This window comes from Anoplolepis gracilipes, chromosome 14 (assembly GCF_047496725.1).
Source record: "Anoplolepis gracilipes chromosome 14, ASM4749672v1, whole genome shotgun sequence".
Classification (NCBI taxonomy): domain Eukaryota; kingdom Metazoa; phylum Arthropoda; class Insecta; order Hymenoptera; family Formicidae; genus Anoplolepis; species Anoplolepis gracilipes.
Window position 1 is genome coordinate 1,057,760 of NC_132983.1, and position 17,241 is coordinate 1,075,000.

At 36.8% G+C, this 17,241-nt stretch overlaps 3 protein-coding genes across 9 annotated transcripts; 2 read left to right on the top strand and 1 right to left on the bottom strand.

Annotated features, from left to right (window-relative positions):
• Positions 1-400: 400 nt before the first annotated feature.
• Elys (AT hook containing transcription factor 1 homolog) lies at positions 401-10,125 on the bottom strand. Of its 3 annotated transcripts, none has more exons than XM_072905371.1 (6): positions 9,727-10,125; positions 9,166-9,546; positions 8,791-9,088; positions 1,889-7,849; positions 952-1,030; positions 401-813 (listed from the first exon to the last, which is right to left on the bottom strand). In XM_072905371.1, the coding sequence occupies exons 1-6, from the start codon at positions 9,754-9,756 to the stop codon at positions 627-629; spliced, it is 6,936 nt and encodes a 2,311-aa protein (XP_072761472.1). In that variant the 5' UTR covers positions 9,757-10,125; the 3' UTR covers positions 401-626. The 3 variants fall into 3 exon arrangements, with proteins under 3 accessions (XP_072761472.1, XP_072761473.1, XP_072761474.1); XM_072905372.1 differs by having other exon boundaries at positions 654-813; positions 956-1,030; positions 9,727-10,124; XM_072905373.1 differs by lacking the exon at positions 952-1,030 and having other exon boundaries at positions 654-813; positions 9,727-10,124.
• An 849-nt stretch (positions 10,126-10,974) lies between these two features.
• LOC140672896 (traB domain-containing protein) lies at positions 10,975-15,102 on the top strand. Of its 5 annotated transcripts, none has more exons than XM_072905375.1 (8): positions 10,975-11,247; positions 11,582-11,921; positions 12,273-12,511; positions 12,627-12,741; positions 12,813-12,949; positions 13,317-13,729; positions 14,706-14,859; positions 14,971-15,102. In XM_072905375.1, exons 2-8 carry the CDS (start codon positions 11,591-11,593, stop codon positions 15,004-15,006), a joined length of 1,425 nt encoding a protein of 474 aa, XP_072761476.1. In that variant the 5' UTR covers positions 10,975-11,247; positions 11,582-11,590; the 3' UTR covers positions 15,007-15,102. The 5 variants fall into 5 exon arrangements, with proteins under 5 accessions (XP_072761476.1, XP_072761475.1, XP_072761478.1 ...); XM_072905374.1 differs by having other exon boundaries at positions 10,979-11,180; XM_072905377.1 differs by having other exon boundaries at positions 10,980-11,180; positions 11,582-11,912.
• LOC140672899 (histone-lysine N-methyltransferase SETMAR) lies at positions 15,025-15,964 on the top strand. The gene has a single exon (XM_072905381.1). The coding sequence runs from the start codon at positions 15,025-15,027 to the stop codon at positions 15,787-15,789; it is 765 nt and encodes a 254-aa protein (XP_072761482.1). The 3' UTR covers positions 15,790-15,964.
• The last annotated feature ends 1,277 nt before the right edge of the window (positions 15,965-17,241 follow it).

A 17,241-nucleotide genomic window follows, 5' to 3' on the forward strand; every position in this document is an offset into this window, starting at 1 on the left:
TATAGAGATAAATTCAGTTGTTCGTGAAAAAAGAAAGGGCAGAGAAAAACAAAATTGAATGCAACATCGATAACGTATAAATTTGATATCTCTATAAAATAACATCGAAAGATAACAAAACTTCTCCTCGTTTCCATATGTGGTCCCAACATGTAGCGTACGAAATTTTTCACCTCGTAATAAGACAAAGACTGATCAACTTAGAGCATTTAAAGAGAGTTTTTATCGATCTTAAACATCTAATCCAATGATTCTATCTACCTTCGTTCATTAAACATTTGTGATTGTTTATTATATATCAGCGCAAAATCACTTTGTACTATATCCCAGTGAGAATTGAAACTAATCGACAATTTTACGCCCGTAAAATGTGTTTTATAATATTTCTTTTATTTCTTTATAGAGTAAAAAAAATTTTAAATATTTACTATATGTGTGTGCCTGCAATTATTGAAAATTAAAATTTGCGATGAGATTAATCGTCAGACAATTTTAATTGACGCATATCACACAAAAAAAATGCAGTCTAAAAGAAAATATAAAGTAAATTTAAATTTAAATTCAAATATAAAAAAAATGAAAGATTGAAGATAAATCATCAGAACTCTTTCGCGGAAGTTTCCTGTTTAATCTGTTGTACTTTCCAATTTAGTTTTATGTAAGAGGAATTTTGTCCGAATTCGCGATCTGAAGGTCTTCTTGGCCATCAAACGAGAGTAACGCCCAGATTCGATGATGTTCTGACTTCTCTGAATACCTGGCTGTGATTCTCCCTTTTCTTGATCAAGACTCGGTATGAACGAGCTTACTTTTCTGTAAAAGATAAGCATAGGGAAGGTAAACCGATTTATACTTTATAATTCTTACAATTAAAATCTTAAATGTAAACGACTAAGAATATAAAAGAGGGAGAGAGAGAATGTTTGTATTGATCAATTAATGAATAATGACCTACGATGTTGTTTCGGAGAAATGCTTTTGGATCTGGGTTGGGGCGGTGAGAACACATAATTCGGAACTTTCCCAATCTCTGCAAATTGAAAACAACAATCTCACCAAGACGTTCGTACACCCACTACTCCACAGAAGTGAATGACATTATGTCACAGCGTATCTAATAGCGTTTTCGAAGCAAGTTTGATCGCTCTGGCAGCGATTAATAACGTCATAGACTCCATCTTTTGGATTATCAGACACTTAGATTATTAAATTAATAAACGAAATGCTTTGAGTAAGTGTTTGATTAATCAGGATAAAAAAATCTTCAAATTGTGCTTCAAAATAATATTAAACGAGAAATGTACTCTATATTATTTATATTATTAATGTATTGTATTCATATCAATCAGATTCAAATCGAACACATGTTCCTAACAAATTGGGTTTAATCGCTCTCAAAACTGCTTTGTTCGAAAACGCTATATAACTGAATGAAAAATCTAATTATCTTCTAAATTATGTCAAAAGTAATAGAAAAAGAAATTCAATAATTCAAGAGCCAAGCTTCGAGGATTTTTTAAATTAGGTTTATTGTCCACATTATTGTCCCTGTATCTATTAGTGCCTTTGTATTTAAATAATCTATTAAATATAGCATAAACAAAATTAATATTTTTAAAAATTAAGTTAATCTATTAATGTATATAATAATATACAAAAGAAAATATTCCACCCTATTTGTGCTTTTTATGGCTTATTTAGGTACAATGGCACTAATAGGTACAGTAATGTGGGCAAAGATAATCTTCTACAGATCGTTTGTTTATTATTATACAAAAAAATGTATTCTGTAATGCAAGAAAATCTACAGAACATTTTGTATTTATACAGAATGTAGAGTGTATTCTTTATTTCTCGACCATTTATCTGATAAGCGTCTCTAAGTTACCTTTCTCATCCACTGGCACGTCATCCGTCTTCCCCGGTTGTGAGAAGGTAAACAGATCGCTGGACTCTAGACTCGCGTCGGTCTTGCGCGGCCTGCCTCGCTTCCGCTTCATATCCTGTTTCGTATCTTCCTTGACCGTCGAGGTCGAAGTTCTTCTTTTCGACACGATGGCATCCTGTGAAACAACTTCGCTCTCCGCTTGTTCCTCTTGAGATTTTGTTCTGTCCTCACTCTCGGCTGGCTCCTCCACTATCGGTTCCACCACGATGTTCCTCGCACGAATGCTTCTGACCTTTCTCTTCACGTCTTTGTGGATCACGTCTGCGCTGGACGCTCTTCTCTCCCTGACGTTACTTTGAGCAGCCTCCTTCCGGGCGGATCTCGTCTCCCTTATCGGCGGACTCAGAATCTCCTCCAATTCCTCCGGTATGGATTGTATCGACATGCTTCGACTGCGCGTGTTTCTCGTCAACCTGTCAACGACGTCCGACGTATTCCTCGTGACGGAACTTTTGAGCGTCTTCGAGTCCTCCTCCGACGACTCGGGAACTTCCGGGATAATTTCTTTTATTATACTACTGGACCGACTTCTCCTGCTGGTTTGCATTGTGATCTCTTTAGGCACTGAATTGCCGCGTCTTCTTCGGCTCGTCTTGAGCTCCTCTTCCTCCGGTATTATCTTCTTATCTAAATCCCTCGCCGACAATCTCGAGGAGGCTCTGCTCGTCGTTGTCTTGTCCGTATCGGACGATACCGAGGACTTTCTCGCGCGCAGGGATCTCTTCCTCGTATTCTTATCCTCTTCATCGTCGCTCGTCAGCTTCGCAGGACTCCTCGGCACATCTTCCTGTGATAATGAGTTTTTTCTACTCGAAGAGCTAAGTCTCGTACTTCTCCTCACTGGTAGTTCGTCCTTGATGCTCTCGGAGTCGCTGTCTTTGGTCTCGGTCCGAAGACTCTTCTTCGACCTTGCTGACCTGAGATCTTTTTTGACTGACGACGACGCGTCGAAATTTCCCGATTCTGACACAGCTTCACCGATGGTTTCGTCCATCGTGAACGAACTCATCTGCACGTCCTTTACGAGAGAAGTCGCCCTTCGGCTGCGCAAAGATCTCGTTGATGGAGAACCCATCTCCGTTGCCGTTATCGATCTGGCTCTCCTTAATCGTGGCGGCTTTTCAGGATCTTCTTCCTGCGACAAAGCACTTGTTGATAAATCTGACGTCATTGAAGTCATCCTTCGCAATAGAGGAGGCTCTTCAGAATCTATACTTCGTGCTGGTGAGTCTCTCGGTGAACTCTTTGCCGTTGAACTCGCTCTTCGCGGAGGTCTTTTTGTTTTTTGCGATGGAGAATCTTTCGTCATCGAACTTCCTCTGCGAAGACGAGTGACTCTTTCTGATTCCGCTTGTTGCAACGAGGTATCTGCCGCTTTGTCCTTTATTAACGAATCCGCTCTAGGTGATCTAACTATTCGGACATACGGGATATTCTCCAATTCGACGTGACTCCACCTGCTCTTCAAGGAACTTTCAACCTTTGACAGCTTCTCTTCACATTCGGTCGATTCAATTTGATCGCTCTCTTCTACGTTCGAACGAACATTCATATTAGTATCCTTATCATCAGACTGCGGTATAACTTTATCGACGGCTTTCTTCGAGACGCTGTCTCTTTCATCCTTCTTTTCGTTAGATTCACTTTGGTTCTCCTCCGCTTCAGGATTTTGGGTTACGCAGGATCCTTGCAAATTAGAAAATCTACCGTTCTTCGCTTTCGGCTCTTTAGTTTCCCTAGTATTGGAGTCGGACTCATCATCCGTAATATTCGACAAGTCATAAAATATATCCTCCGCGTGAGTGCTCGGCGTTTTTGAACGTTCCTTCTTTCCATCGTTATCTGTTTTCGGGTCGGCGACCATCGGCGTCGCGCTTCTGCCACTCACGACAGACTCGTCGTCAGTGAAGTCAACGTCAGCCATCACTTGGCTCACCGATTCTCGCAGGCCGTTAGATTTTGCGACGCCGTGGTACCCTTCCGTTTCGCATACCGGATTCCAGGTTTCGGACGAATGGGGAACAGAAACTCTGCCTTCCGGTTGCGTTTGCGCGTCCTCCAGATTCGCGGATAGGCTCTCGAACGTCTCCTCGTGCTCGTCGTTGTTGCTATCATCCTGCAGCCGAAGTAACTCGTCTTCGGACTCGTCCAAGACGAGCACATTCGATTCCGCGTCCTTCTCGGAGAATACGGGTTGTTCTTCACGAGGATTCCGTAAGCTCGGACTTTTTTCCCTTGTGACGTTTCCGTTATTGTACTTGCTTTCGCTCTTGTTTTCAGTTGTGTTATGCAGTACATCTTTCTCTAAACTATCTTTTTGTTCTACGCTTTTCATGGACTCGCTTGACATGTTAAGATCTTCTCTTATTTCGTGCACGTTACTCGTAAATGATCTCGGTTCCACGTTCTTATCGTTGTCGTTGACTTTTATCGTTTTCTGAGAAGATATACTTTTCGCCAGCGGGGTAGATGACATGGTAAATTTGTTGTCTTTTCCTAATCTCCATTCCAACGGGCTAGCGCGTCCTGATGTCGTCGGGTAACTGATGTCGACGCTACTGTCGGGAGACAGCATAGTGGTTGAATAAACAAACTGTGACGAGTTGGATCTCTTCGATGTATTGTCTACGTCAATCGACGAGGAGGACAAATATGCGGATGTGCCGCTTGCTTTCTTCGCGCTAGATTCTTGTAACGACTCTACGGATAAGGCACTTCTTCGGAGGCTGGGTCGCGGACGGGCGTAGCCGTAGATCCTGCTGGAGGTGATACTGCTGGTATCGCTGAGGATCGCGCTTTCGTAGTACGCCGACTTGTTTGAGCCGACGACGTCATTACTCGCGTTTGTCCTGAAGGAAACATTGGCTCTAACATCACCTGCTTCCTCTTCCTCTACTTTCTTCTCTTCATTCTCTTCCTCTTCCTCCTCCTCTTCTTCATAAGTCAAGGCTTTTTTGGACTGTTGAATGCTGAAACGTATTTGTCTATTGGTTTTCTTCTCGCTCTGGGATAGCCCATCGGCAATCTCTTCTTCCTGCGTCCCGACGCTGGATAACGTCGAACTCCTTACAAGCTGTCTGATCTTCAGGATTGATTGCGGCGTCTCCGGAACATTGTCTTTGTTCGTGCATACGTTAAACTTGCGCTCTACCAAAGGTGTCTCGAAGGTCGCTGTCAGTCTCGATTCTCTCGAATCTGATTTGTTTAACGAGACGGTCCCGTCTGACAGTCTTCGGCGTTTCGCGCTGTCCAACATATCGCTCGCATCCGCGTCCTCCTCGTAGACCTGATCGATTCTGCGTTTGCCGCGATTCTTATGCACCAGTGCTGGAAATGACACGCAGTTCATGTTCGTCCCGGAATTGTTGAATTTGAGTGACATGCACGGTACGCTGATGAACGGAACCTGATACTTCTCATTACGAAGATAGGTCTCCCTAGCCTTCGCGATCACCGTCTCATATATATTTCGCAGCCTGTCATGACTCTTCCGATGCGACATCGGTCTGGAATAGCGTGCCTTTAAATCTGCGTCCGAGCTGCTCGCGGCTAATCCATTTGTAGAGAACTGCTTCGTGACATCGGGCAAAGTCATGTTATATGCGTCGAGCATACTGAAAGATGTAGACTGTATGTCCTTGGTGAAATTCGATTGGTAATGCCGGATCGGATGGCTACCGATCGCCTCCGTATAACGGCATCGTTGCAGATAGTACAACAACCTCAAATCTTTCGTCTTATTCTCCTCGAGGAACCTGATAAACACTTCTTCCTCCTCGGTATCCAGCGCTAGATGCAAAATCTCGTTTAGCTTGCCGTACTTCTTACACGCCCGGAAGAAACTTATCAGCAGCTGTTCGTAGTGACAGGGTGGTCGGCGATGAAAGGCCGATTGCACGAGACCGTGTTCTACCGAGAGGCTCACCGCCACACCTTGCTCTTCTAAGGAAGACAGTGGAGGCTTCCTCACGCGGAGGTACACGAGCGCGAATTTATGCTGATTATTGCGCACCAAAGTGCGCAGTATGAGCCTGTGGTGCCAATCCTTAACGTCAGAGTCGGAAATTAGCTGGCCGGTTATTGTATCAAGGAATTCCTGGTAGTTCTCGTGATCGAGGAGCCAAAACGCCTGGGTGAGCTTGATGAGGCTGGGAGTCATCTTGAACGCGGACGGATACTTGATCAAATGCTTCACTGCACGATATTGCTGTTGTGACAGCATCGCCTGCAAATCCATCAAGAGATAAATTGTGATCTGATGCTTGCAGCTAATCTCACTCGCTTCCGACTGCTGATAATCGGTTAAATAACTGCGTAGAAGAGACTGCAACGACGGTGGTGGATAACAGCCGCCTGTGATGGTGCCTCCCTCTCTCTCCCACTGTGCCTTCAACATGGAACATTCGCGCGTTATCAGCTCGTCAATGAATAAGTCTTGTTCCTTTTCGTTACCGCTGTTATCTTTCTGCAACTGCGCTCGTTTCTCCTTGTAAAGAACCGAGAGCCTCTCATAAGGATAAGGCACTTTTAGCGCTAAGGGGATAGGCAAAGTGCTTTCCTCTTCCTCTTCCAAGTCTTGCGTTTCAGGTAACAGTCCCACGTCATAGAACCAAAGGAGCACTTGAAAGTACGTAGACACCCGTTTCAATGTTCTTCGTTGCTTCTTTAAGTCTGCCACTGCGGACGGTAATTTACCCACCACACTGGACAGGCACTCCAATTGCTGAGAACAAAACCGCAGGTTCTTTACATCGGCTTCGCCGATGCTGCTGCCCGACTGATCAAACAGAGGAACGCAGAGCCGATCAGCGATCATTTTTATCGTGGAAGCTCTCTGAATACCCCATTTAAGGAAAGTAGGATACAAGTAAGAGGCACTACCGTCCGACCATTCTGTGGCGCATTTCACCAGAAAAGTGGACCACCGTTGCTCCAAACAGAGCGACAACAACATTTCCCGCTGCGCATTCTGATCGCTGGCGAACGTGAATTCCGAATTAAATGGTACCAGTCCAACAGAGAGACACCTGTGGAACGTTTCAGACGGTTGTATTAGTATAATCGGACCAGCCATGGCCATTTCGCGCAGCAGGTCTGCCTGAATGCCGCGAGTCATCCAGAATGTCAGTCTCCTCGAACTCAACTCCACCCATTCGAGGGACAAAGAGTTGGGATAAAACAATTCTTCAGGCGAATTTGGACCCGAGATAGGAAACTCTTGCAGACTGAGAGGAACGTATGCGAAGCTCATCACCTGACTGTCCGCGTTTTGCGCGTCCGGTCGCGTGCGATACGTCGCCAATATGCTGTTTGGATTCTGACACTCGCTAATGGTGCGCGGCATCTGTTCCTTGTACCATTGATTCAGGTCAAACAGCAGCATCCTTTCATTGGTGGCGATAAGCAGCAGATTATCCTCGCCTCTTCTGGCACCCGAGTCCGTCTGTTCAGAGTTGGACTCTCTCTCGACGGTGCACAGGCCAACGATCCTATCTCCCTCGTTTAACTCCGACTCAAACTTGAGACTGGGGTCATCCTCCAAGTTGAAGTACAAGTTGACATCTCTGTCACAGTATTTCCTCTCAAACAACATGGCATACATTCTCAATACCGGCGGCGTTCTTGACAACTCATCTTGAAATACTACCCACAAATAATAAAACGGTCTAGGATCGTCCGTAGGTTCTAGTAGAGCCAAATGTGTGACCGCCATGTTCTCGTCGATGGGTGCGCTAATCCATCTTATAGAACCGTCGTTCTGCCAAATTATCACTCTGCCTAAACAGCCGGAGATTAAACAGCCGATTTTCGTAGAACTAATAAGTGCGGTGGTCAAACTCTCGCCGAGTAAAGGAGACGATTCGAACTCTTCTCTATTAAAACCAATGTGCTTTTCTATACCTAGAAACAACGAAATAATTAGATTAAGGATTAAAATTTTAGCTTTTTCTAAAAATTACATTAATTAAAAGATATTAATCATTTCTAATTTACTATAATTATTTACAGTTATTTATAATTATTTAAGTCTGTCACTTCAATAAAAAATAAGTATAAAATAGTAGAGATAAAAAAAAACTTTTTATAACATTCTCAATTTTCTTATTTAATAATAAATTAAACACTGTTTAAATGACAGCAATTACTAGTGATATTTAAATATCACATTAATTTGCTTATCTTTCAGAAACTGTCTCATAAATCATGTTGGCAACTCGCTGAAAGCAAGAGTAAAATGAATTATCATTGAAAATAACAAGTCTCTTACAGCAGACTCGTCTACTTGTAAATTTAATGGAGAGTATTAAAAATAGCAGTGCTACAGAATTATTAATTATATTGAAAAAAGTTTATATTTGTCAAGAATTCAAAATAAAATGTGTATAAATATTCTGAAATATGAGTATATTTTTTTATGCTTGTTTATGTTTGTAAACTAGTTTTTTGTTTAATTAAAAATTAAATTAAAACCATTAAATTTTCTACAATTTTTTTTCTTAAATATGTATCTAATATGAAATTTAAATAAAGTTTTGATGTTTAATATCATTTTAATCATAAAAATTTCATTAAAAAATTAATTTCAAAAAGATAAAAATTATAAAAATTAAATTTTTGTTATTATTCATTTGTAAATAAATATTGCTATGCATTATGTGTATAAATCAGTTGTCAGATAAACTATAATAATAGATAATAGGCTTCGAAACTTCCATACTTGCTCAAGAGATAGAAAAGGCAAAATCTTTTTGTCACCAAAACAGTATTTTGTTGAAAATGTTTAAGTGATACGTACTACTATCATAACAAATATTTGACAATTGTTTTATATTTATGCTTACGTCTATTCAACAAATTATAAGCTGCATGCTTTTCCCGATTGGACTGATGCCTGCCGACAACTTGTTTCGCCGATAGAAAATCCAACTCTGCCGGTGATGTTTCATCCATAACAGAGGACAAATCATATACGTCCCATGTACGTCTTCGAAGATCAATCATGATATGCTGAAGATTACGCAAGACTACACAAGCTATTCCATCCATTTCATTTAGTGCATTATCCAATCTTTTATCATTAAACTCTTCCCATTCCGCGCCACCTGACACGACACATACTTGTTCCACTCCACATGTCATCTGTAAAAAAGTAAGCACAAGGAAATTAATCTTTATAATAAAATAATTTTTTTAAACAATGTCTAATTAATATTTACACGAATTGCTCTCAAGACACGGGATGTTGTGCAGTCAAATATACATAATAACCCAGAGGAATCTTTCAATTTGTTTGCACAGTTGTCTACTCCAACCAGCAGCAGCGGAAATTCTCCGGATTGGGCGGGAAATTGGGAAACTGACGTTACAATCCCACGGAATGTCCAGCTGCTAATGCTTTCTCCTATTTTTACATTGAAGACTACCAAGCGGCATCCGTGACTCAACCAAGCGTATGTTGCATTATGTAAAAATCCTGCACGGCACTCGCTATCACTTTCGTGCTCCTGGGAAATCCTCGCGGTCTGGCCATGCTCCTCGGTCTCTGAACTTCTCAATCGATTTGTCAAAGGAAACTGCAGGTTCACGATCCTGCGAATCTGAAAGAAAAAAATAAAAATTTAACAAAAGCTGCATTTTTTCGAATGAAATCCTTTTTTATCATAAATAAAAAAACGTTAATCAAAGTAAAAAGTCGAAGTAAATTTATATCAACGATAAACGAATTTTCTGAAAAAAAAAAAAATAATAATAATAATAATAATAATAATGCGTTGTACCTCGCAGTTGACTTCCTCCAGCTCCTTCATTTCCTCGCGCGAGCTACCGGGACGTCGTCGACGAGGATCGCATTTGAAAGAACCGTTCTCGCGGCTTGAAAAAGTGAGGTTATACTGGCGCGAAATTTCACGAAGGCCCCCTTGTAGGATCGCTCGCGAGACACATAACGGACGAAATTACGGAGGGGCGATTTGGGGGGCGGTTTATTTGAGGGCGGGCGACAATTTGGAGTCAAAGTTTTCACCACAAAATTAATATTTCGTCTCTCATTCGCTCGGGCACTCGCGCGTGCGAGCACACATTTTAAAACCGCGAACTCTACCACACACGAAAACCGAAAACTGTGAAAATACGTTACAAGCACTATAGCACTAAGCACTGCTCCCAACCCAACCGACCAATCAACCGCGTTGCAATTTTTTTCACGCGATGACACACACGAGGCACCGCACGTGGAGTGGATCGTGGATCTCTTTGGCCGGTTCTGCAATAGATGTCGTAAATCGGATGTAGAAATAGTTAACCAATCACAGTTGACTTTAGAGAAGACTACTTGAATACGATTGGTCAACTCTTACGACATCTGATTTATGACCGAGTTATTGTAGAAACCGGCCTTTAGGCACGTTCGGGAAGACGCTATTAGCGCTAACAGCGACGTTCTATCTTTGTTCAACTTTTAATGAGTAACAAAGATAGAATGACACTTTTAGCGCTAATAGTGTCTCCCCGAACGCGCCTTTTATTGATTATCTTGGTAATTGGTAAAAATAAAAATGTTACGCGGGATATTTATTATTTATTCGAGAAATGCCCGTTGGATTATGCTAATAATTTAGCACGTGAAATAAAAGCATTCTCATGTTGCGAATAATTTTTATTATACATATATATATATATATATATATATATATATATATATATATATATATATATATATATGTATATATGTATGTAATAGTTTGGTAATTTTTTAACTTCAAAAAGTTTAGTTTGTGAGCGCCTTTTTTTAATCGCTTATAACTCGGATATTATTGATATTTCGACATTTTTATTGTCGAAAAATCATCTCCGAATGATCTTATAAAAATCTGCCATTAGCAGGTTTTTCACAAATTACAGGACATCCTGTATATAGATTATAATTGATTAGTTAGAACAGCGTGTAATTTTTATTTTTGAATTTACCGCTACTTTATTAAATATTTTTCTCGAAATGTCAACTTCCGACGCTTTCGACTACATAATTGGTGACAATCTGTTTTTACTTACTACATATATATAATTAAATTGCATGATCAGAAAATTTGTTACAAAAGGAGAACATCCGGTAGTTTTGAGACACCTTATATGTACCATATATGACAGCAAGCAGCATATGTGGTCCACTTGACGTTTGTCTCGTGCATTTTCGCACATACGTTAGACATTTCTTTGATTTTTCGGTGGCTGTGTAAGTTCTTTTTACGGTGAATAATCACGATTCACTTGACACGAGTTAAATCGCGGTCTCTATTCTTGTAAGCAACGCGAAAATTTTATTTCTGTAAACGTGTCAAGTATATACTTTCGAGGTTAGAAATACGTGACATGTATTTAAAAATAAAAAGGAACTATTTGAAATTATTACAAACAACGGCAACAGGAGTCGATTTTTAGAAATTTAAGAAATTTGGGAAAATTATCTTTATTTTAAGGAAACAAAAATATTTTTAATTATTTTTCCTTTCACACCATTATTAATCGTGCAATTGTTTATTAACAGTTTATTAGTGTGTATAAATTTTCTACCATGACAGTATTCGAGAATATTTTCTCAGAAGCAAAGTTACAGAAGAATGCATGCATTTTCAGGAGATAAAAATGGCATCAAATTCTGTATCTAAAACTGATCAGCATTCCAGTGGCGATCAAAAGGAGAGGAATATTGTATCATCTGTGGAAGATAAACATTTAATTAATGAAAAGGGCGATTATGGTACCTCGGCTAAATCGATCGCACATGATATTACAAAGGAATTGCTCGCCAGAGAATCTGAGCACAATATTGTACAGAATTCTGAACCAGCAACGCAGTCTTCATACACATTGTCGACAATAATGAGCACAAAGGATAGTTATGACGATGACGGCAAGATGAGAAGCGCGGAATCTTCAGATAGTGAAATTCTTTTAATTGATGAAGGTATCAAAGGCACTGTGTTGAATTTTTCATGTATCTTACATCATAGTTAAAAACATGTTTATTATTTGGATCCTTTTCTTTTGGCTCCTAAGAGAAGCACATTTGATTTGACAATATTGTTAGTTGTGAGCAAAGCAAGCGAAGCAGTTAATGTTCTAAGGCTTCACGCTTATACAACATCTTTTTAATTTAATAATTAAATCAGCCATTGTTCTAAGAGAAACTTGCTTTGAAGCAGTGAATTAGTGCTTTAAAAAAATGTCAATAATAAAAAGTAAATGTGGAAATAAAAGAAAAGGTTCAAAGTTTCAAGGTACTGTTGTTTTTAATTTTAATAATTTAATAATTTATGAGATTTAGGAATATGGCCATGTATTTATAATGCAGAGAGTATTGGGTTTAATATAGATTCCGATATCCAGAATAAAAAGCATAATGCCAGCAATGCAATGAACGACCTATTAAAAAAACAATATGATACTACTATTGATGAAAGCTTGCCGGAAACTGTAACATTATTGACGACACCGGACGGAGGAAAATTATACTTAGTAGGGACGGCACATTTCAGCGTTGAGAGTCAAAATGACGTGTCAAAGGTAACTGTTACGCATATCTTTTGGCTCGTTAAAAATATTGATTTATCAAGAGGATAATTTTTTATTATAAAAATTATAAATCATTTTATTGAAAATATTTTCTCCTTTACTACAGGTTATACAAGCTGTACAGCCTCACATAGTTGTGGTCGAATTATGCACAGCTAGAATAGGTATACTACAACTTGACGAAGAAGTTATGTTTCGTTATGCCAAGGACATTGATTACAGTGAGTCTCTGCATTTTTATAAGTGTATATTCAGTGTGTGTGTTATTGTATTATTTAATCTATTTATACAGAGACTATCACGGATACTATTAAGAAAGAAGGGCTTTATAATGGTTTATTACATATCTTATTGCTAAGAATGGCGGCCCATGTTGCCAAGCAACTTGGTATGCCACCCGGTGGCGAATTCCGAAGAGCATTTGAGGAAGTTAGTATATGCACACAAAAATATAAATCTTGAAATAAAATAAATATTATTAAAAATTATAATTTTTTATTTTTTATTAATATTAAAATAAAAAAAATAATTAAAAAGATAAAAATTTGATCGTAATTAATAATTTTTTATTATTTTTATTTACAATATAAATTTAAAATTTTTTAATTTATTTATATTAAAATATTTTTTTTTATATTTAATAACTAAATATAAAAAATTTATAACATTTACTTAAAATTATAAATTAATACATTATAAAATAATACAGTTAAAAAAGCATTAATATATAAATTAAAATACAAACGAAATAAAACAACATTATATGACGATGATCGATTTATTTCGATTATTTCAGGCAAAGAAGGTGCCGAATTGTATCGTTCATCTGGCCGATCGACCAATTAATATTACAATGCAACGTGCGATACGATCTTTATCGTGGTGGCAGACTATAAAACTAGGATGGCATCTGGCAATAATGAAGGATCCTATTACTCGGGAAGACGTCGAGCTCTGTAAACAACGATCAATGTTGGACGAAATAATCGCCAGTATGAAGGAAGAATTCCCGGTGCTGGGAGAGGTGTTTATCAAAGAGAGGGATATTTACTTGACGAATTCTCTGCAATTAGCCTGCTTGCCCCATCGCGTTGCTAACAATACTTTCGAGCCGGCGAGAGTTGTAGGAATCGTCGGCTTAGGACATACATCCGGTATTATTGAGAATTGGGGTAAAGTAAAACCCTCCGATATACCGCCTATCATGAGGTAAACATCAGACATGGATAATAAGATAAATAATTTATATTATATAGATTTTATATTTCTTTATTATTTTATTTATTATTTTATATTTATAAGAATTTTTCTATAGAAAATTAAAATATTTAGATTCATGTTGGTGAACAAAAATTTCATAATTTTCTAGAAAACTTTAAGAATTTTTCATAATTTAAATTTATGAAAAATTCTCCAAAACTCAGATTTAATCAGGCGTTTTAATATTTTTTAGAAAATTATAAAATAAGAAATCTCAGAATATTTCACATTTATACATATAAAAAATTTTTACAAAATTTATTTTCGATAAAAATGTGAAATATCTCCCTAATATTCAGAATATTTATAAAGAATTTTAATGTGTTCCATTTATTTAATATTTTTGAAAAATCTATGATTTATCAGCTTTTATATTTTGTTTTGTCTTTGCATTTTATTTAGTGATACAAATTAATAATGTAAGTGTTATTTATTTTTAATTGAATATTGATTAAAGATAGAAAGAGACATATATTGATTTCTATTCATGTCATTCTATCTTATTTGTATCCAATGGAAAATTAAGATAGAATGACGCTTGTATTCTTGTATCGTTAAATGAAATGTATCAGTCAAAGGCTAGGCAGAAAAATAAAAGTAAATTGTGAATTTCTCAGATTTTAACAAATATTTCAGATATACTGATCTGATAAAAAAAGAGAAATAATGTGAATTTATTTATAAATTTCTTTTCTGAACATTCTTGTGTTTTCTGAAAAAGTTGTAGAAATTTTATAGAAAAATCTGAAAATTTTTAATAAGAAATTCTGAGAATATTTTTCATTAGTGGCGATATTTGTTTCTTAATCGGTATAATTTAACGTGACAAAATAGGCCAGAAAAGTTTGACCATTTTGGGCACCCTCTATATGTTAAACTAATGTAAAACCATTATGCCATCAACTAATCATTCCATCTTCTACAGAGTACCACCACCATCGTTGACGGGTAAAATCCTAAAACTGACTCTCAAGACGACCATACTCGGTACTGTAATATACATAGGCTACAAGATCGTAGCAGGACCTGGTGCTACCACCTTCCATACAATCAAGTCATCGGTCGAGGGACTTTTAAAGGTTGGTGCCATCCAATAGGGATATATATTCGAGTTCTCGTTTACTCAAAAGCCTCTCTTTCTTTATCGATTATTTTCTCTTTATCTCCTGTGCTGCCTTTATCTCCCAAAGAGTCTGTCGGACTTGCTTTTGGGCTTTTTTTGTTGACACACAATTGCAGTGAGCATGGAGGCAACTGCTTCCATCGACGAGTACGAACATAACGTACCGGATATCATGTATGTAACAAATAATATATCGGGGCCCGACATCGACGTAGCAGACTTTGAAGCTGAATATGTCGTGGGTTGTTCCTGCGAGAACGAATGTGATAACTGTTCGTGCACTCGCGGTTCCGCCAATTATGTCAACGGCCGAATTGTCGATGAGAAATTGACTGGTCCAGTATTCGAGTGCAACCCCCATTGTAAGTGTGGACCAAATTGCGGGAATAGATTAGTTCAGAATGGGCCACTAAATTGCTTGATTGTAAAAGAGGTTGCCAACAAGGGTTTCGGTTTCTTCACGACTAGATTAATCAAAAAGGGTCAATTTATCTGCGAATACGCTGGGGAAGTTATCGGTCTGCAGGAGGCGCGGCGCAGAATCGAAGTCAATAAAAGGCATAATATGATGAATTATGTTCTTGTGGTGAAGGAACACTTTGGTGAGCGTGTTATCGTCACTTGTATAGATCCAAAACGCTTCGGTAACATTGGACGTTACGCCAATCATAGCTGCGACCCCACGTCTATCCTTGTCCCGGTCAGAGTAGAGGGAATCGTGCCTCGGTTAAGCTTGTTTGCATCTAGAGATATAGAAAACGGTGAAGAAGTGACTTTTGATTATGCCGGTGGTGCAATGGTCAATTCCGTCCATTTTCTCAGTGATACTCCTTGTCATTGTGGTTCTAACAATTGTTTCCGTTATTTACCACACAATCAGATTTAATATTTACTAGATTATTCTCGTACGAGAATTATAATAGTAACAAAGATATTAGGCTAAAAATGTTCAAAATTTATTATTAAATATTAGAGATTCATCTAAACTAAAATCTGTAAATTACAAAAAATTATATCTTGAAACTTAATATTATAAAAATCAAAATAAATGTTGCAGATCATTATAAATTTGAATTTTTAGATATATGTACTTATTTCATATATACATATTTATTATATATAATATATGTATTATTATTATATAATTTATTATCTATATATATACATATATATATATATATATATATATATATATATATATATATACTCATTTCATATGTAAATATGAAAGAGCAAAAGAAAAAGAGAGTATAGAAAATAAATTATATAATAATGATACATATATATATATATAAATTTAATATACACACACACATGTGTATATTTGTTGCATAATTCTTTGATCAATTAATTAATATTATTATTTGTTAAAATATGTTCCAAAAGAAATAAGACATTTTGTTGCAACTCTATATAATCCTGCAATATTTCTTTAAATAGAATTTTGTTATATTTTATTTAAATAATATTTAATTACTGCGTCTCTTTTATTGCATAGAGTTTATCAATATAATATGTATTAATATACATAAAAAATAAAAAAGGTGAAATTTCTCTCTTCATTGTTATCATATTATAATATCAACTTGTCTATTAAATCATTTATGTAATGTGCCAACGGAATTATTCTTAATTAAAAATAGTACGTTTCCTATTTGATGTTAAATCTTTAACATTTTCTTTACATATGACAAACTCAAAATAAGTAATCAATGCAAAATGTTCATGTAGTTGGAAAAAAAATAGGAAAAAATTGCGAATGTTGATATAACTATGTATGTAATTGGCGTATAAATAGGATGTTATTATATAAATACATATATATCTATAAAATCATAACGTATATGTCTGCTTTTCATTAAAATAGCGAACATCGAGGATCGAATGTTTCTACAATTATAGAATTAAGTATAACTATATTTTATGTAAAACAAAATTATACGATATATATATTCATATCAGTCGTTTAGATTTTATTTTAGAAGTTTTAAAGATATTTATGTATATATTTATAATTATAAAATGCTTCTAGATTATATAACATCGAGAAAGTCTAACTAAGTATAACTTATTAAATTTTTAGATTATTGAAAAATCAACGATGTAGTATATTTTAGTATCAAAGTATATATGTATACATACACATGTACACATATACACACAACAGAATAAAATAATGACAACCTTGAGTTATATACATAATCTATCGATTAAATTTTTATAAGAAACCTAGAGTGTATTTTTCTGAAAAATTGTTGGATGTTTTAAGAGAAATTGATGCTTATTAATTTAAAATTCTTTATAACTGCTTTTATATATATTAGATAACGATTTATGA